The sequence below is a fragment of the Daktulosphaira vitifoliae genome, unplaced genomic scaffold, assembly GCF_025091365.1.
Source record: "Daktulosphaira vitifoliae isolate Bord-2020 unplaced genomic scaffold, ASM2509136v1 Scaffold_5, whole genome shotgun sequence".
Taxonomy (NCBI): domain Eukaryota; kingdom Metazoa; phylum Arthropoda; class Insecta; order Hemiptera; family Phylloxeridae; genus Daktulosphaira; species Daktulosphaira vitifoliae.
In genome coordinates this window covers 19,147,796-19,172,152 of record NW_026099576.1, presented here as the reverse complement: position 1 = coordinate 19,172,152, position 24,357 = coordinate 19,147,796, and the positions used below count along the sequence as shown (strand labels likewise).

Below are 24,357 nucleotides of genomic sequence, written 5' to 3'. Positions count from 1 at the left end.
TATTTGTATTTTTAACGGCTTATGAATTTATTTTGTTGAACTTTGGTTTCTCCTTAAAAAAAAAACAATGAAATATATTGTAAACATTGTACAATAAAGTATTGGTAGTCCCAAATATACTTGGGACTACTGACTAACTATTTTTTAGAATACCTAAAAATACGTTGTAGAATTTTTAAAGTCTTGTTCTTTAATAATTTAAATGGGCAAGCATTAATTTTATTTTGAGTAAATAAAAAAGTAAGTTGCAGAAACTGATAACGTGAGCAAATAAATCGTACAGTTTCATTAATTGAATATAAATGGCAAACTGGACTAATTTACCATAATGAAATTATACTGTATATTGTTTTACTAAAGTCTGTTGGTTCATTAAAGTGCACTCAAGACTCGGCGGATATCAAAGCCTTGGAAACTTCAACTTGTTTATTAGCAACAAACAAAGTAAAGGCTAGTTTTGGTACCGTAGTGACCGTTAATTAAGAGTTAGGGTACCTTTGCAAAATAGTCAATGGATTGAATATTTAGTTATAGAATACTCTATCACATAAATTCATTTATTAAGTAGTTAAGCGAATACATTCAAAAATACAATTGCGATTAGTATTTTATTCATATACAAGTATAAGTATATAAGTGTAGTGCATAGTAGTATTACATATTACAAGATGGAGCAGATCTAACTAACGACTCTGATAAATTCTGATACAATTATCATTACGCTATTATTTTAATTTTATACTTTTAAACTATATTAAAAGCGTATTTTTGTTTCGATGTGTATCCGAGAAGCTATTGGAGAAGCTACTGAATAGATTTCCTCAACGATACGTAAAAAGATCACAAAACATATCTGGTTATTAGTACCACGATTTTAAAAAATTCTCTTAGTCCCGATAATAAAATGAAATGAGGATATTTTTTTTTAATTCAAAACAGCTAATTTTTAGAGATTTCTACAAAAAAAATTTTAATGGATATATTAATATTTAGAATAATTACTTATTTAGTTAAAATCGTTTTAATAGAAGATTGATTAGCAACACGGATGGGTTCAACTAGTACTGAAATTTATATTTACAATGCAGAAATATTAAAAAATATGCTTTTAACGTAGTATAGGAATACAAAAACCATTTAAAAAAATTACGATAAATAATTAAGCAAAAGTTGTAAGATTTGTCAGTTAGATTTGTTCCACCTTGTATATAACAAGGAGTGATACGTTTTCTATATTTTAGGTAATATCATCAAAAGTATAAGATATTTTATCTTATCATCAAAATGTACAGAATGGACATTTTGAAATTTATAATATATGTTATTTATACAAGGCGATCGGCTGATTATGTCTCACGTAATATCTTTAAAAGTACAAATGTTATAAACAATTTTTTTTCTAATCATTATGGATATTTGATAAGCTGTTTTACAAGAAAAATTAAATTTCTATCATCATCCCTTATACTTAGAATTTGTATCAACTTCAGATTTTCAAATGGCAACCCAATATTATTTTTGTTCGTCAAAACAAAAAGAAATTATAAATTATAAATTTTGAACAAGATACTTTTAAAAATTACGATATTTGATGAAAAAATTCAGTAGTTTTTCCAACACAGTCACATTATTTTAAGTAGCGGTAAGAGCTACTGGTTTACTGTGTCAACGCACGTAGTCAGAATAACTAAGGTAAGCTTGGTATGTTTATTTATAAAACTGGTAGCGCTAATCAATTTATGATCTATAACGTTCGAGTCTGTTATAATTTATTTTTAATAAATCCTACATTTCAGAGAGCAATGGAGTGCTTAATACTAAATAAAATAAATTATTTTTTTTACAAAATATTTTTTTTTTATTAAACTAAATCTATTGGTGTAAAAAAAATATAAGGTTGCTATTTGAAAATATGAAGTTGATACAAGTTTTAAACATAAGGGATGATGATAAAAATTTAATTTTTCTCGTGAAACAGCTCATTAAATAACCATAATGATTAAAACAAAAAATTGTTTATAACACTAGTATTTTTAAAGATATTATGTGAGATATAGTTAACCGATCACCTGTATAGTGCAATGATAGATATAATAATGAATCACATGAAAATATGGATGAATAGTAGAAATTCAATCGATTTTTTATTCAAAAGTCGACTTCATGTAAATAGATTTTAAAATAAATTTTATTAGGTAGAATTAGCGATTTTTTTTTAAATTAAACTTTAATGGTCAATAATCACGTCGACGATATAAATATTTTTTTACGTGCTTAACCAGAATCAGGGTGTATATTTATTTATAAAACTATATATATATATATATATATATATATGCGCTTATTGTTTATTCATTACCTCTATCCTGTAACCACCCGCATTACCTTTTCCATGCCTATCACTCTTCGGACTAGATTGGCACCGTATTTATGTATCGACGTGGCTATTGAATATGACCGTGGGGAAAGCAAGCAACATTCTGCCGTGTAGATTATAAATTTATCATTGTTAAATTCAATTAAAACTACCGTAATCGAATAAAATCTGTATTGTTTGTGGAAAGGAACGTGAAATTATTACCCAAAGATTGTATGGGGTATGATGAAATTCAAATCGCTTTTATCTCGTTATTACAATAGAATAACAACTGGATATTTTCATTGCAATACTGCCAGGGGATCTTAATTTACGAGCATGAAACAAGATGAATAAATGTCGAAAAAACGAATGCAATATTATATAATTTTAAATTGTTTTTTACTCATAATAAATCGGTAGATTCAATTTCTTATAGATTTACTACATTTTGTTAAAAACGATGTAGTAAATTTTTATGAAATAATTATAATTTACTCCGTTTGTTTAAATTAAATTAAAAATTTTTATTTTATTTAATATAAATGTAAGTTGGTAATGTTGTAATGTTGGTCTAAAAATATATATAAATCAAATTAATTTGTATAAATAATCATGAGATAAAGTTTTTTTGTTGAATGATTTTAAATTTTATGTAATTTATTTTGTAAATTTTTAAATTAAGGAAATACCTAAAATCAAATAGTATTTTTATTACTCAAATTTTTTTCCAAGTACAATAAACGATTCATACGGTAAATATTTACTGGATATAATTAGAAAGCTATAATAACCAACGTAGAAATTAAATTTTACAGTTACAGTTTGAAACTAAGCATAGTATAAGAAAAGCAAAAAGTGAACAGACTTTTACGTGCATCATATTGCAACGTATTTTTAAATCCTTTGACAATTCCTTTTGTGAGCTGTATTGAATGAATTTGATATTGTCTTTACAAATAAACTTTTACCTTTTTCAAAGTTCTGTAGTTTAGTAAAGATACTCATATTGGCTCTAAATTCTTTGTATTATCATAATGACTTTATATGCATGCACCCTGTTATTAAGGCTGGTTATTATTTTGCAAGAAAATACAATACAAAAAATGTATAATATTATTTACTAGAAAAGAAGGATAAGGCTCATTATTGTTTTTACTAACAGTAGTATTTTTATTGCGTTTTAAATAGAAAAAACCTTAATACTATGTGTTTACCTGTCTACAGTTTTTTAGCTTAATAGTTGATATAGAATGATTCTTTTAACACTAGTCATTAGATTTCTATTAAATAAGTATTGTATCTCCATTTATCTGTTATAAAATCATTCTTAAATCCTTGGGAGTGTCAACTATAAACTAGTTTCTAATCAAAAAAATTCTTACCGAAAACAACTTTTTGGGAGTTATTAACATTTTAAAATTAGACTAGAGGTGAAGCAAAGATGTTGCTATCTTTATTATTAGACGTTTCTCGGACAAACTCCTACTTGTGCTTAGGTCCAAAAATGTGAATATCTATCGAAGCGTTAGTTCAAAAGTTGTTATTGACCAGTCATTTTCTGTATTTCATAATTTTCCATTTTTAATTATTTAATATATATTTTGGCATTTAAAAAATAAAGTTGGCATCCGTATAAGATACAAGAGATAGATATAAAAATTATTTTATAACAGATAAATAAAGATACATTTATATTTTCATTCATATTTCTATAAAAATAAAGATAGACGAAAAATAAAGTAAATGAACATAAACAAAATTAAATGTCTCGCATAGCAGTTAAATGTTTGTGATTAAAAATGATTTTCATTACGACTTTTGATCAAATATATATACCTGTCTATATTATGTAATTTGTTTGTCCTATGAATATACCCTATTCTATCTCTTAATTATGTCCATGCTTTTATATTAGAAAATCAATAATGCTTAAGTCAAATTAACAAAAGTTACTATAATGATATTTATTGATATATACTTGCTCTATAAAATAATTATGTATTGAAATTAACTAACTAAAATGAATAGAGTATTAATTACAACCATATTTTGAAACGCATTATTTTTATTTTTTTATATATTCTAGGCATGGTACTTATAAATAAGGTTATTTTACTATATTAGGAAATCAAAATAGGATTATTAAACATTTTTCACCGAATTGTAAAATTTCCAATATATTTGATTATTTTTTTGTTAAATATCTGTATTTTTTATTCATGTAGATATAATTTAAAAAAATAGTAATTGTAGTATAAAAAATTTTTTATGTCATAATTATTTTATTTGGTCTCATATATCTCGTAAAATAAAAACTTGAAAAAAAAAATCATAATAAGTCTTTGTTAATTTGCTTATATTACAATGGTTTTAATGTAAAAGTTTTCCAGATTTTTTATGTGGTAAAGAAAGCTTTTATGATAATTAAAGTTTAATCTAGAGCAGTTTTACTTCTTAGCGGAGTGCATAATTTAATTATTCGATGTTTTTTTTTTAATTTTGTATTATCTTGATCAAATTTGTTGAAAATAATGGAATCAAAATCAATATTTTAAAATTTAAACGTTATAATTACTATTTTTTTTAAATAATAAAATGGTTAATTCGATTAAATCTTCAGTGTTTATTAATACAATAATGAATTGGGTTGGTTGATATGTATGTATACAATAATATATATAATAAATATACATTTTTATTATTTATAGATATAAAATAATGTTAACATTTTTTTATATTAATAATTAGTATATTTGAAATGTAATTTTTAAACAAATATTATAGTTATTTTATAAAATAATAATTCTGTTCAAACTAAGGATTTCATATTTTATACTGAAAGTTGAATTCTGAGTGATAATTTACAGAAACAATTGTATGTATCGTGGTGTCATTACTATAACAGCCTGATATTTATACGATCATTTGGGCCGAGCTTAGTATGTGTTCAGTTACAAACTTGTTCTAAGTTTCTGTTTTGTTATTATTATAATTTTTCTACGTTTTATTTTATTTATTACAACATCTCAGAGTTACACCGTGAAATATAAGTAATGACAATGATAATAACGACCACAAGCGAAGATATATTTTTCTGATGTAAATATGATGGCTGCTAGTAAAGTTACTGTCATTCCAAGAGAGGCATGAAAGGAGGTGATGAGGGCCGAGTCATAGCGGACGAGAAAACCCACGTTGTGGATTTAACAGATAGCTCGTTTTTAGAATAATGAAAGGTTTGCCGTATACATAAATTAGCTGTCGGCTGTTTTATGGTTGGCCGTATTCGCGCAACACGTTGTTGTTTGTAATATAAATAATCGTAAAATATAAAAGGTGTCAACGGGTTACTTTTTCAACAAACATTTGATGATATTTTTCTTTTCAACTACGCCAGTACCCCTAGTGCTGTCTGGGCTGGATGTACAAACACTTTTTACACTTACCTTATTTTTATTTTATTATTGACGGGAAATTGCGTGCAAACGCAAAGGGTTACCTTATTTCCACTTTTAGTAAAGGTGAAAGACAAAAAAAAAAAAATGGATACGGATATCGGCGAGCGTCAACCTTTAGGCTATTGCAACACTTTTTTACCCAATATACAATAATGTTTACTTTGGACCATTGTCTAACACTTAGACTTTATTTTACACTTTCATACATATTAATTCTGTTATTAATTAGGTTGCTAAATTAATTATGTTAAAAACTTGAAAATTACATAAATGTTAAGTGTAGTATGATTGATTTTATTGTTGATAACTAAATATCTCCCAAAACAATAATATTAATAGTTTTTATTAAATTAATTTTTTTATTTATGAGTTTCTAAATATTTTTTAGGTCGATCCTTTATATCATATAAGGGTACCAACTTTATTTTTTTAAACAGTAACAAATTTATTTAATAAAGGTCTTCAGCAATATTTTATAGAACACATATATCATGCCGATATTTTGGATATTTTATTACTACATCGAAATATATTGATATAATAATAGATTATCGTTTTTTTTCATAATTACATAATATTTTTGGTGCCACATTATTGGTGCATATTAAAATTGTAATAAACTGTTACGAGTGTGGCAAATTTCCATGTAAAATTTATAAAAAAATAAAATTTTATTTTCGACAAATCCATTTATATCGATTTTGAATATATCGATATTCATAATAATATGATATTTCAATACAATATCGGTATCAAAGTTTTATCGATATTTAATAATCGTTGATGATCCCTATATTATAAGCTTTTTATATATTACTTAATTAACTTATAAAATAGAAAAATAATCTAACTAAGAAAATAAAAAGTCTATAAAAACTTTTAGATCAGTAATTTGAAAGTTATTAACATTTTTATACTTTGACAAAAAAAAGAAGTAATAATGTAATAATATTGTAAAAATTCATAACGTATCTCAGTTTATTATTAAAATTGCCATAAATTCTAAAGTACTATTCCAAAATTTGTTATCGACCTATCATTTTCTTAATTAGACAATTATTTTATAAGTTAATTAATATATATATATATATATATAAATCAAGTTGCCACGGATTATTTAATATGGATACACAAATGTTTATTTTTAAATACATATTAGTTTGTTGTTGCATTTAGTCCAGAAGAGCTAGTCTTTTGTGCTTATATACTATTAAAAACAGTCACAATAAATTGTGAAAAAAGTATTTTGATACATTGATTTTTTGAAAACAATTAAATTATAATGAAAGTAAAAAAATTCTTTCGTCGGTTGGCAAGGGCCTTTACGTGTTGTCTTTCCAAAAAGCAGCGTAATATAAATGGTATAGTATCTTAGCTTAGTGTAGCACAGGTGTTTTTTTAATGAAATTTAGCTTAACACGATAGACAACAAAAATTCTCTCGATATCTAGTGTTTTCACACGTACGTAGAATTAATACACCTATTTATTTGAACATGTAAATGCAGTGTAGATTTACATATTCGGTATTAAAAAATTCATTTATGATTTTTTTTTAAATTAACTATAATTAGACTAATTATTTTTGCAATTTAATGTATTATTAATTAGAAAGCACGGACTGTTACTTAAGTCCAGTTAGTAGTCATGATATTCAGAATTCAGGAACTCAAACAATGACGACGTTAGAAAATGTATCTAATGAAAGGGTAAATATTGTTGACAATAACCTTAACAAGACTCCTGAGGGATGTAAAATGTTCGAAAAGGAGGTTCACGAACTTGGTATGGCAGAGTCTATAATAGCAGATATTGAAGTAGCAGCCATTGTGGAAAAGAGTAAGCAACAAGAGGGTACCATAAGTTTTTTAGAAATTGTTTGAATTTAAAATTGATATACATTTAATACTGAAATTTGTATACATTTTTATAAAAGCTTAAAAATTTTAAGATAAATATTTTTGCAATTTACTGTGTTATTAACTAGAAGACAAGGAGTGTTACTTAAGTCCAGATAGTAATCACGATATGAAATCTGGCACAATGCACAACGAGGATTCAGGAACTAAAACAACGACTACGTTAGAAAATGTATCTGATGAAAGGGTAAATATTGTTGACAATAACATTAACAAGACTGTTGATGGATGTGAAATGTCGGAAAAAGAGGTTCACGAACTTGGTATGGTGGAGCCTAACATAACAGATGTTGAAGGAGCAGCCATTGTGGAAAAGAGTATGCAGGAAGAGGGTACCATAAGTTTTTTAGAAATTGTTTGAATTTAAAATTGAAATACATTCAATACTTAAATTTGTATACATTTTTATAAAAGCTTAAGCATTTTAAAATAAATATTTTTGCAATTTACTGTGTTATTAACTAGAAGACAAGGAGTGTTACTTAAGTCCAGATAGTAATCACGATATGAAATCTGGCACAATGGACAACGAGGATTCAGGAACTAAAACAACGACTACGTTAGAAAATGTGTCTGATGAAAGGGTAAATATTGTTGACAATAACATTAACAAGACTGTTGATGGATGTGAAATGTTGGAAAAAGAGGTTCACGAACTTGGTATGACGGAGCCCAACATAACAGATATTGAAGGAGCAGCCATTGTGGAAAAGAGTAAGCAAGAAGAGGGTACCATAAGTTTTTTAGAAATTGTTTGAATTTAAAATTGAAATACATTCAATACTTAAATTTGTATACATTTTTATAAAAGTATAAAAATTTTTGCAATTTAATGTGTTATTAATTAGAAGACATGGAGTGTTACTTACGTCCAGTTAAAACACGTAGATTTAAAAAAGGTACTATATGCTTCTTCGGGAAAAAGAAGAATTCTGGCACGATAACTACAGATAATGGGCAATGTTATAAGTTCTATAGAGTAAGCATATTATTTTATCGTCTTCACTGTAATATGACAAAACTGGGTAATCAACATTTTGAGATTTTATTTCGGTTTTATATATATTTATAATATTTTATTTATTCTAACAAAATGCTTTTAACTTTGAAATATTTTAAGGTTTTCATTATTATTATTTTAATTAATAATAAAAAAACAATTATTTATTATGTTAATAAATCTTGAATATTTTTCGGGGGATATTAAAGAATAAAAAAAAATTTATTTAAAGTTATATACAATAGTGTATTTTTGTTTCCCTCGGAATAATTAAAAATATCGAGATATGCATGTAGGCACAAAAGTGAACATATATTGATTAAATAGATCCTAAAGTTTAAAATTATCTTTTTTTCAGGAAGATTTAAATTTAGGTTTTGATCGACCTTTTAAATATCCACAAAAAGTGAAATTTGTTGTTGATGATACACAGCCCAAATGGGCCTATGATGTAGAAATAATTGGAGACCCTTATGTTCGAAGGTAATGTAGAATGGTTTAATATCAAAAATAATCAAATTAATACTGTTTCGTATCTACAGGTGCTGTTATTGTTTAAAAGATGATCATCTTGGTTTAGAAGACTGTATGAAGTTACAGATAGATTCGTATAATTTTTACTATCCTTATTTATAACATAACGGTACAAAACCAGCAGTTTGTGATATTTATTCTGTTAATGTTTCAATTAAACTTATAAATTATCAATAAAAATTATATGTTATAAAGTTAATACTTAAAAAATAATGTATTTTAATAATATTCTATGTTATTTCTAATTCGTGATAAATATATTTTCATTAATTAAAGATTCTTTTGATTAACATATTTAATATAATAATTATAGATAGATGTATGTTAAAAATACATATCCTTCAAGAGAAAGAAAAAATAGATTTCTTTTAAATTACAAATGTATACAATGTTTCAACTAATTTTAGAAATGTTATATATATATATATATTGCTATAAATTAAATATGTAACTCAACGTATTAACAAACTTAAAACAAAAAATTGTGACATCCAACGATCCTTTTGGAAGAAATTGTCATTGCCACAAAAATTCATATTTTGCTTATTAAAAAGAAAAAAAAAAGATAGCACAGTGAGGTCGTGGCACAGTGTGTAGGTGGCATAGATGGGACTAATAGTGATTAAAATCTCTATTATAAGAAACGCTTCGATGTAAATCTATAGATAGTGTTTAATTCTAAGAAATTGGTGGATAATTACAAAAGCAACATCAACTCCTATTTCTTTAATTATATCCTGATTAGGTTCTTTGATTTAAAAATATAATATTTGAATAAATACTAATTATAATATTTAAATTANAAAAATATAATATTTGAATAAATACTAATTATAGTATTTAAATTTAGTATGAAATTGATATTCAATATTTTAATATTCTAATTTATACGGAGAAATTATTAAAATAATAAAGTAGTTCTATAGTTCTTTACTTTTAACACGTATAAAATTTAAATGGCTTGATGCAATACTTTTCAATAAAAACTATCTGTTACTTATGAATAAATATACTGGACTACAAGGAACTTTCATCAGAATCAAAAAAAAAAAAACTATTCTAAATGGACTGTTTGCGCTGTTTTCAAATCTTAAAATAGATTTTTTCTATCCCTTCTAATATTTGATATTATTACTCAAAAGAAAAGAAATTAATTTTCAAATTATTACTGTTTTTATTTTCAATATGTAAGAAATAATTAGTGCAAANATAAAAGAAAAAATTTGTTTTCAAATTATTACTGTTTTTATTTTCAATATGTAAGAAATAATTAGTGCAAAATGAAATTTACCCTACTTTTTTGGTTTTTTAAAATTATTTTTGTGAAAGTTTATAAGAAAAAAGGTGAATGTGTACCATAACTTTTTGTCCAACTTGCAAGCCGAGAAAATAAATGATAGTCCCAAAAAAAACCATATTGTAAAAGAATTTTATATGAATGAGATATTTCTTTTCACGAGGGGAGACTTCAGTGATGGGGTCCTTGATATTCATTGCATATTTAATCTAAATGAGATAAAAATGAAACAAAATTTAAATTTTTTTCACCTTAAAAAGAATTAATCATATGAGTTGATAATATTATTCTAACTCAAGAAATATTAAGAAAAATAACCAAAAAATTCTTAGCCACAGGCGGGTTTGAACATCTTACTACAAACGCGTAAAAGAAGCAAAAAATTGAAATATGTTTAACTTTTTATTGTATGTCAATTAGATTTATATAATACACCCAGAGAAAAACCTCGATCTATATAATAAATTCATTGTTCAATTTGATAAATACGTATATCATTACTATTGAATCTATGATATATTTATCAATATGATAATTTATTTTCTTGTCTTGAACAATAATTATTTATAAGAATAATTATTTTGTTCGTATTAATAAAACATTATCATAAACCCTTGATAAAATTTCTCTATCAAAATTGATTGAGGTTTTTCTTTGGGTGTATTTATGAAAATCTATGTACTCCCCTTGTAAGGTATTTTAAAATCTAATAAAATACAAAACCGATAATATTGAAACAAATATTGCATTTTTTGAATACGATAGTCATTTTTACTATGAAGGCAAGTCGAGATGTCAATTTAAATAAAGTTTATTACATAACCTTTAATTTAAGGCATATTTGAAGGTATAAGTATTTCATAAACATTTTCAAAAGTTAATTTGAAAAAGTTATTATTTTGTGAAAAAATTTTGAAACCCCCCTGTGGGCAGGTAAATATACACAAAAATATATCAAATAATAATTAAATACTTAAGGTATCTATATAAAAAAAATTATATTGACTTGTTCATTTTTAAATTACCGATTCTTAAAATTGTAATTGTTTTGGGGGGAACCAGGGAATTTGTTTCAATTTTTGAGAATAATGTCTTCGACTAGATACAATTTGTATCGTCATAACATAATAATGTTATGACGTATTGTTCATCAAAATCGGTTCAGTGAGAACTGAGATAGAACGCTCACAGACATACAAAAAAAAAAAAACGAGTTATAGTAAAATTAATATCTTCTCAGCTTCGCATCAAAGATAATATTTAAAATAAAACTTTAAATTTTAGATTTTAAAAAATAAGTATATATCAGATATATTTTAATATTTTAATATTTTATTAAACACAATATGAAATAAAATAAATTTCAAGTTATAAGCAGTGTTTTCGTTTTTATTAACATTTAACTCTATTAAACTATTCAGTTTTGACTTAAACAATTGAGTTGCAACTTAATAAAAAATAGTACCATTCAATTATTTACAATAAAATCGTTCTTAACATATTACAGTAATTTTTTTACCAATAAAAACTTTATAGGGTTTTTTTAATTTGTACAATACATTTGATATCTGATCAATTCGAGTTTAACGTAGTTTACGATTTTGATTCTCAACAGTATCAAAAACTTACGTTATCGTCTAACACTCAATAACGTCGCATTATGTATTTTGTTTCTTATGTAAGTTTCAATTTAGATTAACTTGAGATAATTTTTAAACAAGAATATTTCTGTTTTAGTTTGTCGTAATTAAAGATTTCATCATAAATACTGCACTAAAATAATCATTTTGAATTAACGCACGAAAAGCGCTTACAGATTATGACAAAAAGTTTGAATAAAGCGAAAATATAAACCATTTTATGGATATGATTTATATGAGATATAATATTAAGAAAATGGCGAACTTGGTGTGTAACCATTAAGTATAAGTAGATACACTTATCGAATGATGTTTATCTGAAAAATGTTTATTACTATTTTATGTCTTAAATACAATCTATTGTTTTTATTCAAAGAAAATGATATATTTTGCGTATTTTATTTAAAAAAAATCATATAGTATTTTGTTTATATATTATTTTGATAATTTGAAATATTTTTTGAAATAAATATTTAGTTAGGTAGTTTTATATTCATGTGCATGTCATGTCTGAGTCAACTGTAGACATTTTCAATGTCTGAGTAACACATGTGTTCTGTTATTGTATAATATTGTCGCATTAAACTGTCAATTATGTTAAAAAATTAACGCATACATTGAGGATTAAATATATTTTATCTTATTAATATAGGTACATAGCCATTGAGTTTTACATAATTTGTTATCAAAACCTTAGTGTAAATAAATAAAAATAAACAACTTTTATATAATAAAAAATATGTAATTATTATGTTAAAAAATATTTATTTTCCTATGACATTTAAACTATATTATTAAACAAAAAACTGAACATATCTTAGTAACTATTTTACAACTTATAGTTACGATTGTTTAACAAATACAGGTAGCTAATTGGTTTTTAATGACATCGATATTAGCAGGTACACAGCATTGTTATTATCAATGGTAGTAAGGCACATTTTTGTGAGTTTATAAATACACTAAATGACAATACAGAAAGTATATCTATTGATAGTCATAATAATTATGTTTATCAATTATTGATAATGAACAATCCGTGACTGTGACATCAATGTCATAAAAAACCAATTAGCTACCTGTATTCGTAACCCCTTGTGTATTATATATATATATTAACTTAAAAATTTTAAACTTTAAATGTTTATATCTAATAAACAAATAAAGTTAAACTAAAAGTTCAAATGCCATTTACTATTAATTTAAACATTCTAATATTTTATTAAATTTAAAGTATGTGTTCCCATTTAAAAAAACAAAGTTGACACTCTTACCAGGTATAAAGGGTGAACTTAAAAAGTATTATATAGTTGTTAATTCAAGAATAATGTGTAACTAAAGACAATACAAAAAAAATGTGTTAAATTATATTTATTATGTAAGTAATTGAGTGGATTATGATAAAAAAAATCACTCTGTACAGTTTGATAAATTGAAAACCAATAAATTGTTTTTTATAGTAAGAAATATGCGTAATTCACAAAAAAACTATTAATTTTTTAAAACTTTTTATCATAATAATGAAAAAGTTATATAAAATAAAATCATTCAATCTTAAAGATTTTTAATGCTAAAAATAATATTGTAATTGAATTTCATTAACATATTTAGTTTTTAATGTATGTAAAAATACTGGTCAATATTATTGCTAATTGCACTAACAAATAAAAGAAAAATTTTAAATGTACCAAATCTGTTTTAATATTTCATGCTGATTTCAAATGTAGAATTAAGATTTTTCTACCACTTTTAGTATATGATACAACTTTTATTATTTACATCCAGAAAAATTTAATAAAAATAAAATTTTTTTACTTTACGTGAACATTTTTTTTCAAGTTCATGTAATGTTTAACCAAAGAATACAGGATAATTTAGCGTCTCCAAAAAAAAAAATTAATGTGGACATCGTCACAGCGTTTCAATTCAGGACTTCCTCATGCTAAATGGGACGTTTGCGCACTCTTGTTAAGTTGTAATACAAACATCAGTTGCAGTAATTATTTATACTTAATTTTTCAACTTGTTGTAATTCTGAACTGGAAAGTTGATATATTGAACTTCTGTTTAAATATTTTGAAAGTATATTATCGAAATATTTAACATCTAACACTTATTAGTAATTTAAGTTTAATTATTAATTTTAGAATAAAATACTTTCTCAGTTTTAAATTGAAGCTAAAAAACAAGTGTATCACTTAATAATAATACAAGTTAAAAACAACTATCATATAAAAAAATAATATTTGAAAATATGTTACAACTTGCCTCAAACAATTTATTATATTTTATTTAGACCTTATTTTCTTTATTGTAAATTTAAAAGTAATTCAGTATTTATATGTATAAATATAAACTCTTTTGAATTTGGACAACATTTACATTTCAGCACAATTAATGTTAATAATTAATGACAAAAAGTTAAAAAACAAAATAAAAATATATTTTTACTGTTGACTGTTATAACCGTATATTTGATTATAGTCATTTCTATATAGATAAACGGACTATTAGATTAAACGGAGTACTTTCAGAACTCAGTCATAAAAATAAAAATAATGTATCGAAATATAGAGGGAAAAGCACTATACAACTGATCTGTATTAAGCTAATAATAAATATTTAGGTATTTTAAGTATTTAGGTAAAGACGATTATTGTTCTGATCAAAAGGTTCATCTTTGTTACATTCAGGAATATTAAAGTAAGACTGGATTGTTCTGTTATGAGAATAACCATTTTGTTGATTTGATTTAGATATCCAACAAAATAATTATCAAACTATTTGATGAAATAGAATTATCAAGTTTAAAACCTCTTTAAAATTTGTCTAATAAATTAAGTAAATAATAATTGTGTTATTGAATACGTTTACGAATTTACGTTAACATTTAAAATCAATTACCTATTTTTTTGATTTGTTTTAAAAGCCACGGTGTAATCAGCATAATAATGAATAGTACAGAAAATATTCTAATTTATTTTAAACTGGTAGTAAACTTTTGGAATAATTAATAGCTGTTAGTCGAGAATAAGTAAATAAACTTTCACTTTCCTCGTACCAAGATTTAGTCACGGTTGACTTTTAGTCATATAGGCTTCTTGTTTTGGTGAATATACACTAAACGGAATGTGTTAGTGAGTTGTTTAAGTCTCAAGTGGCTAATGCGCATATGGATCAAGTCTATGCTCAGGTCGGGACCAATCGTATGTTAAAACTCCGGCCAGTTAAAATGTGCACACCAACTTTTCAACGTTGTAAGGGTAATTTAATTAAACTTTCAGGAGCATCTTGATACTTGCAGGGAAAGTATGTTTTTTAATTATCCGAACTGCTTACTTCCTCGAAACATTTTATTTTTTTTTTAGAGCTACTTATACTGCTTTTGGTACATTACATGAAAAACTATTGTCGAGTTTATTGGTACTTAGATTTATTTAAACTTATACAGTTATAAGATAATGTTGTAGCTATTAATTACTAGTGATTATTAATATTTATATTATTATTTTCCTAAATTTATTAAACTAAAGTATAATTTTAGTTGTTTTTAATGTTTTAATTCTACTGTATTCTACACTTTGCGGAATATTAAATTTTATTTTTATATGCTTATTAGATATGTTTTATGTATAAAAATCCAGATGTCCTAAATTTAAATATATAAATCATATATTATTATTAGAAATAAATAGATCTTTCATAAAACAAAACAAATATTTGCATGTTATGATTAGGACTAAGGCGAATTATTGAATAATTAAATTAATTTTAGGTATCTATACTCATAAAAAAATTATTCTATTTGAAATAGAAATCAAAGGTACATAATATAAATTATCTTAAAATATCTTGTTAGTAATAATATTTCCTTTTCTGAAATATTTTTTATTTTAAACAGAAAATTTAATATTTTAAGATTGATTTTTTAACGTATATATTTAACAAATAAGTGTGCCCCAAAATTTTGTTGAAATTGTTTTTTTTAAAGATTTATTTGTTCGATTCTTGTCACGTATAAATAATTTTTCTCAATCTTGGAAATTACAAGAAGGTGGACTTGTTGATATAATTTGATGTTGCCATCGTTTTTCAGACCACAAGCACGTAATCAGTAATTATCATTCTATTGGCATTATTTAACTAAAAATAGATTACTATAAAGAATTATTGTAGAAAATTGCATCAATTCAAATATATTTTATGACTATTTATAGTTAATTTAGTGTTGTAATAGCTAATATATTTATTTATTACATTTAAACAAAATAATAAATTACAATTTAAATTTCTGTGTAATTCTGCATATTCAAAAACAATACAAAATATACCTTACGTTAATTTTTTAAAAAAAGTATATTTATTGATCAAAATTTGCAGACATAAATTTGCTACACAGAATTATTTTGGTTGTTTATAAATATGGATGAGAAGCATGGAAAAACCTATAGACAAGTAAAAAATATGAGTAAGGTTTTGACAATTTTATAAATATAATAAATACATTGTTTAACCGTATCTTGTGTCTGCAGAGAAAAATGAAAATAATGTTATTTGAAAAGAAATAAATATAATGTAATATGAGTTGGTAGGATGATATTTAATACTATTTTTATGTATATATATATGTGTGTGTGTGTGTGTGTGTGTATATAATGTACTTTTTCTTTTGTTTGTTATAAATTTACAACACTATCGACTATCTTCTAGATGTTTTACTTGACACTAGATAATCATAATATAATATAATTTTGATGTGTTTACTATAACCAAACAATCTAGAAATAATTTATGAAATAAGAAACCATACCAAATTAAGAGTTAAATTATTTATTACTGAAATAATATTAACAAATCATTGATGTTTTTTAAGATTACGAAGACATTTAATTGTAAGCTTTATTATTTTGTAATAATTGTTTTTCCTACTTATAAAATTTATTTTTCATATTATAGAAATAATTGGCATTTGTTTTAGATGAAATCATATGGTTTTATTTAAAGAATATTATATACACCTATATAAAGTTAATTTTTTAGGATGTAATTTATATTATCTCAAATATTTTTCTTGAAAGGATAAAAAATTGTTGTTTTTTCGGATACTACAAAGTTTAATATTGTATTGTCATTTATAAACAAATATTAATAATTATTGTAATTACTTTATATTTATAGATTAAGATCTATTCAGGCTCCTGAGTGGTACCTCAAGATAGACTTCCCTATGGAAAATATCGCTATCATAAAAATGTGATGAGCAAAAAACCAGAAAACCCGTGTCACTAATTATGAAGGGCTAGTAAAATTTGTGATGAGTCCTCAAGTTCATAGACTCTTGGGTGTTCCCTCGCCCTCTTAATCCAGGTCTAAACAAAAATTAAACAGATCATTCTCAAGCTAATCATTTAAATCTTTTGTAAAGATCAATAAATCTTTTTATTTATATCCCATATATTTTACAACCAAATTTAAATGAGATTTACAAGTTTTTTAGAATTCAATTATGGATAAAATAAAAATCTACTTAATAAAATAATTCAATATAATGTTTGAATTAAATTAAGATTTGCATGACATATTGAGTTAAAAAAAATTATTTTCGAGAAAAAAAACATTTTTTGAATGTAAATCGTAAAAATTTGTGCCTTATAATGGTTTACTTATTTAGTGTTCTTTTTAAAAATATTAACCCAATTTTTTCGTTAAATATTGACTTTTTATAAAAATGTACAGTTTGAAAGTTAACCCATTTTTATTAACCATAGTAAACATTAAATTTATCTTAAGAAAACAATTTTTTTTATGGATTGATTTTAGGGATAACTTTCAAAATTTAAGTGGGAGCTTATTATTATTAATTGGATACATGTTGACTGGTTGATAACCAGTTAGTAATATTACTTTTTTATTTGATATAGGTGAGAGAGGTACACAACATTAAAGAATTCTTATATTTACTTTATGGTAAAAATAGAGCATCATCAAATACTAATCTATTTCACATATTTTCTATTATTTATATTTATATGTAAATATTTTAAAATACAATATTACAAAACTAGTCTTTATTTTATAGTAAAATAATAACAGAAGGTTCCTATTGAACTTTTGAAAGTTACCCCTAAAATCTTTCCTAAAAAATATTTTATTTTTACATGTTGTAATAGGTCCTTTACATAAAAACACTATTTCTCTCTCTTTCCTTTCATTTCTCAACACAAACAAAGATTCTATTATACTTCTCACAACAAATACTATACACAATCAATATTATCTGTTCTTAATCACAGCCAAACACATAGTTGACAGAATCACGCCATAGGATGTCCTTTTTCACTGCACGTGCACCCTTCAACAATCAAATGTTTTTTTTTATTATTTTCAGTTAAAGAACCCCTTTTCAATGTATAAACAAAATCATGAAATTCCTAAAAAAATGTGAAGCAAATGAAAGCCGGACGATGAGTATGTGCGTCTTTGGAAGGTGTTACAGGAAGGACACCAGGAGAGATTCAGGGATGGACGCGCTCGACCTGTTTTCGATTGAATTCTAAGACCAACACGTCGTATTCATTGTCTGGTTCTTGCAAGCTACCCTAATTTAACACCACAGAATAATTATAAATGTATTTATCAATATATAAGCTTGTGTTTATTAACTAAGAACAATATCTCTCCGTAACTTCACGTGATGTAATTACCTTTTAATTACAATTACAATTTTACAATTATTTTATATAATCATACGTGAAATTATATTAATTATATTATTTTATCGTCAACAACTATCTGGCTTTGCGCTCTTTTTATTATTATTCTACACGCCTAAAGGACAGGCACGTAGACATGGGTGGGCCTGGCCCCCCTTAGATTTAATGTGGTCCAGAGCCGGCCCCCCCAAATTTAAAATTCAATTATTTTTACGAATTATCAAAAACGTGCTAGGCCTTATATACATTGAAATTATTATCAATTTGTGATTACTATTGAGTAATACAGTTATTATTATGGCTGTATTTTCATTTTTATATTCATAGAAAATGTTATTTGAAAAAGATAACGTTCTAGGCGTAATAATTAGTGGAATAGCAGTTACTCCAAACGTGGTTGTAGGTAAATTTTTTTTAACTCTGGTCCAACAAATGATAACAAACTACCAAGTATTTGCATTGATTAGAATCTAGTTGATTATAAAATTCGATAGAGTATACTCTATGAAAATTTTTTTGATAAATCTTATCTTTAATTTGTTTCTTTTTTTATAATTTAGTAGTTACAATAGGTAATTTATTCGTTTTTGTTAATTTGTTATTTGCATGCTTTAAATAATAGCAATAAAAATATGACTAAAAAAAGGCAGGAATTGTTTTTAATTTTAAATAAAATAAATTTTACATTGTTTATAATTTATATTTATTTAAAAAAATTTTATAACTTATTTGTTATTAGTATTTAGGTATAAATAATTTTTTTTTAATAGCTTAAAAGTTGAAAAATTAAATCAGCTTATGTTCACATCATTATTTTATTAGATTCGATGCGAAGCTGAGAAGGTATTGGTTTTACTATGATGTGTTTTTTTTTTTACTTTTTTGTGTTTGTTACCACTTTTTATCAGCTCTCACGGAACCGATTTCTTTAAACGATACGTCAAAAGATCAAAAATTGTATCTTGTCGAAGCCATTGCCCTCAAAAATTGAAAAAATTTCCCTCGTTTCTCGTCAATGGTGGAACCCCCCCCAAAATTACACATTTAAAATCGCTAATTTTTTCAATTTTTTCAATTTTTTTTACTTAAAATTGCCATAACTTTTTTATATAGATGCATGATATCGTTACTTTTCATTTGATATATTTTTTTTATAAATCTGACCCTTTACCTGCGCACGGGGGGGATTTAAAATAACAACTTTTTCACCAAAAATTAACTTTTTCCACTTAAATTTTTAAAATGTTCCGGAAAGTCTGACACTTTTATCTATATCTTAAATTAAAGCTTATGTAATGTACTTTTTTATTTAAAAAAATTTTAGACTTTATTTTGTCTTCACGGTGAAAATAGCTACCAAATGCTATTTTTGTGTGAAAATTCTCGATTTTGTATTTTACATTTTTAATTTTATAATGCTATAATTTTTTTATGAGAAATAATATTTTTTAATAATCCCTTTTTCATTCGACATATTTCATCTTAAGCAGCATATTAATAAGGAAATATCAGATCATGTAACTTTTGGAATAATCCACCTATTGTTTAAAAATAAACACAAATTTTGAACTTGTAAGATTCATAGAATGGGATACTGTCTAAGGTGGAGTGGAGGGAGCCCCCTACAAGCTTTTCATGGGAAACAAATTATGGAAAATGATACAAGGGCCAAAAATTGTTGGCCCCTCCAATAAACATTTTCTGGCTACGTGCCTGCTAAAGGATAATTAAAAGCTCCGGTAAGAACATTCAAACTTAGCTTGCAAATTAATATTAACAAACATAGACCCTCGAAAAACACACCCCAAGTAAAATAACAAGAATGGTTCCTTATATTCGATACCCTTTCCCCTTACCATATTTTTTGGTTTACGACATAAAATTTACTTGATATTTATCATAGTTTATAGAAATAAATCAAAAAGTAATCTATATATTTAATCAAAAAACCATATTTTATTAAATAATGTGGGGTAGTATCCATTTCAATATTAGGCAAAAAATTCACTGCTAGTTATGAGTAATGATTGAATGAATTATTAATAATAGTTTAATATATAAAAAGTTCAACTTTAAAACGCAATCTATTATTTTACATTTCACCTTGTGGAATAAAAGACTACCACTATGTTCTCAAATATTTTCACGCAGATAGCGTTAGAGTTATTATAAATACGTTAAGGGCTAGATAATGGTTTTTGGATTTTAGCTAGATTAATTACTTTAAATTACTTGAACTTTTTAAAGATCTATTGTATCCAATTGTTATAATACATATACCACTCACTATTCAGTAGTCTATAAATCATAAGTCTACTAGTCATCAAATTGATTGCACATTGTTCATTTGGTTTTATTAAACTATCTAGAGAAAAATGTATAAAAAATTCTTTGATAAAAACTTAATGTAACAACTATAAGGATTATTTAGGTATCACAATACAGCGACTTAAAGTAAGATAATCCATAATAACTAATACGATTGAGTTATAAATAGATAACAGTAATTGTTTGTGAAACATTTTGCATAAGTAGATGGATTAGATTAATAAAAAAGGTTGCAAAACTATCACTTCTGTTCATTCCTTCATTACTTTATGATCATATCGACCAATACAAGGAATGGTCTAGCAAATACTGTACATCACAAAAAAAATTAAGACCATTTTTTCAACCTTACTTCAAAGATCACAAAGGTAAACTTATAATTTATAGAAGATTTATAAGGTTTAAATTTAAGAGTAATAAGTACATAGATAAGAGAGGGAATCAGAAAAATTAAGTGATAACTAGAATAAAATATTATTTAAATTAAATAAATTGAAAACATTTGTACTAAGTTAACCAGCTTAGTCTAATCTTCGAGTGAGTTGCTTGTATGAGTAATACAAATAGAGACTCTATTGTCAAGATAGAAAACCCACTAGGGGTTCCTATTCTATTTGAGTCATTTACTAGTATTAACACAAATCACAGTCAACACAAGCTTAGATAATTACTGGTACGAGTGACGTTATTGATACTTTAAGTATGATAATTAATTATAATAATATCTATTTCAAATTATTACTATATTAATAAATTTTCAGACATTATTTGTCTTCCTATGTTATATATCTTCTTTTAAAACCCTCGTACTCATATCCCTGAAGATAATTACATATAGCATTCTATTTAATAAATACATAAATACATCACCCTCATGCTCAGCCCCTGACCATAAAAAATGTAATATTTATTTAGTGTTACTATACAATGTATTTTTTAATTTATATGGAAATTGTGTAGAACCCTACGGGGCGGGTGTGACGCAGTGGATTATTCAGTTGTCATCTAAGCGCTGATGTTTAGCTACACTGTTTGCTGTTAGTTAATGCAGTTGTAAAACTCCTGTGTGGTCACCCATCCGTGTGCTTTAACAGTGACACGCTCCTTAATAGTTCTTTCAGCCATAATGTGGCTGCGTCAGGCGACAATCAGTATAAAAATCCTGTCAAATCATGATGTAAAGTCGACCCAAATAATATAGACAGAGGCTGAGGAGATGATGATAAATATAAACAACACTACGAGTTATTTAAATTTTCGGTTTCGTAAAGTAAATTATCAATAAATAAAACATTAAAATAAATTTTGTATGCGCATGCATACGTATTCTATTTGAAATTATTGATTTAAAAATTATGTACCTGAGAGCTAAAAGATGATATTATTGTCATATAGTTCTCAGCCATATATTATGGGTACAAATACTATTTTAAAGTTGCACATGTTATGCGTACTTAATGTTAAATATGTTTGTGTCAAAATATGATTTTTATGATATCAAAAAGATATTAAAATATATATTTCAAATATTATGATATAGTTACATGGTAGTTTATAAAATGTTAGTAAATGTTTAAATTAATTAATTTACTATTAAATTAAAGAAAAATTAATTCTTTGTACTTATGAACTTCAGGTTATTAGGCCTAGTTTCGTTACACATATTTTAATATGTTCATATAGTAAATCTTGCTCGAATCAAAATTATTACTTAGTTATCAACCCGTTATCTTTCGTAGTTCATCTGCTAAATTTGAATTTCAGTGAACTGTTCTTGGATTTAATGATGATAGTGTATTAGAAGTAGAGAGTTTAAGAACTTACAATTCAAGTTTTATATTAATTCACATTTTTTTGCAAATACGTATGATGATTTCCTTTTGTTAGATATAACTTTTAATTTGAAAATCTAATACTGACATATTTATTAGCTAATGTTTTATCTAATTTTACGAATACAAATATAGGTATCTATTAACGTCAATAGTCACACTTCCAAAAGATATTAAAATTAATAATTTAAACTTTGTGTAATTTTGTTATTTTTCTAATCTATGGGCAATGTCTTTATCAATGATCTATTATAATAATTATATAATACAAATGATATTATGATCGTTTAAAACTGCGATGTTAAACCGTAATCTGTCACTTTAAATTTGACCTTGTTATTCTCTCAAAAATTTACAAACAGATAGCGTTAGAGTAATCGTAATTTATGATAAATAATTTATAATAAGTTTTTGGAAGTCAAAAAAATAAGGCATTCAATAGAGGTTACTTACGTTCCCAACCGTATATACATTAATTTGTTAATTAAGAAAAAACTATATAAAACTAATTAGATTAATAATATAAAAATAATAACCAAATTATATAAAATAGTATGACTTTTAAAAACGTTTTATTTATCAAAATAATTTTATTAAAAATATCAATAATAGACATGTCAATATTTTTAGTTAATTTTTAATCTGTAATTTAAAATTACCTTTTAAAGCGCTGTTCAATTTTTTTTTTGATTTTTAGTTTTTTTAATAAACTTTTCAATTCATATCTGTAGATAGTGTTTAATTTAATCACAATGAAAGATTTGATTATATCTTATACCTTATAAGGGTGTCATCTTTAATTTAACCATTGGAAACACACATAGTTAACTAGCTTATTTAATAGATAAAGATCTAATTAAGAAAATAACTAGTAAATAAAATTTTTGGATCAGTATTTCAGAAGTTATTAAAAATTTAAAATATAAACATGAGGTGAAGAGTGGGTTTTACTATACTTAATAATAATGTTTTTATGAATGATTTTTAAAGTGCGTTATGGGTTATTAGTTAAAAGTATGGCAGAAGAGCTAAAAGTGAAAGAATTCGATGGAATATAAACGCTTGTGTAAAGAAATAAAGTGTGCGGTAAATAAGGTGAAGTTTAAGAGGTATGATGGCTATGAACAATAGGAAGGTGAAAAAGAAGTCTATAGACTTGCAAAAGTAAGAAAAAAACAGTCTAAAGATTATCAATGTAATGTGCATAAAGAGTGATTATAAAAGTGCTGCTAACGAACGATGATGGTATGAAAAAAAGGTAAAAAGAGTATTTTGAAA

The 24,357-nt window shown here is 24.8% G+C and overlaps 2 protein-coding genes and 1 long non-coding RNA gene across 8 annotated transcripts in view; 2 read left to right on the top strand and 1 right to left on the bottom strand.

Moving 5' to 3' along the window:
* LOC126907647 (uncharacterized) overlaps nt 1-9,514 on the top strand; it is a 36,603-nt gene extending 27,089 nt beyond the window's left edge. The window contains exons 2-6 of one of the 4 annotated variants that reach the window (XM_050689086.1): nt 7,208-7,655; nt 8,201-8,464; nt 8,584-8,714; nt 9,094-9,218; nt 9,278-9,514. In XM_050689086.1, coding sequence (XP_050545043.1) covers nt 7,493-7,655; nt 8,201-8,464; nt 8,584-8,714; nt 9,094-9,218; nt 9,278-9,371 — 777 coding nt within the window. In that variant the 5' untranslated portion in view covers nt 7,208-7,492 and the 3' untranslated portion in view covers nt 9,372-9,514. Of the gene's footprint in view, nt 1-7,207; nt 7,656-7,809; nt 8,068-8,200; nt 8,465-8,583; nt 8,715-9,093; nt 9,219-9,277 lie in introns of those variants that run through there. The other 3 variants (XM_050689084.1, XM_050689085.1, XM_050689083.1) reach the window with 3 other exon arrangements.
* LOC126907618 (protein O-mannosyl-transferase TMTC1-like) overlaps nt 1-24,357 on the bottom strand; it is a 323,473-nt gene that overhangs the window by 166,790 nt on the left and 132,326 nt on the right. The gene's annotated exons all lie outside the window — the stretch shown is intronic.
* LOC126907663 (uncharacterized) lies at nt 16,483-18,891 on the top strand. The gene is made up of 3 exons (XR_007704583.1): nt 16,483-16,674; nt 17,385-17,573; nt 18,595-18,891. It is a non-coding gene; the product is annotated as an uncharacterized LOC126907663 (long non-coding RNA).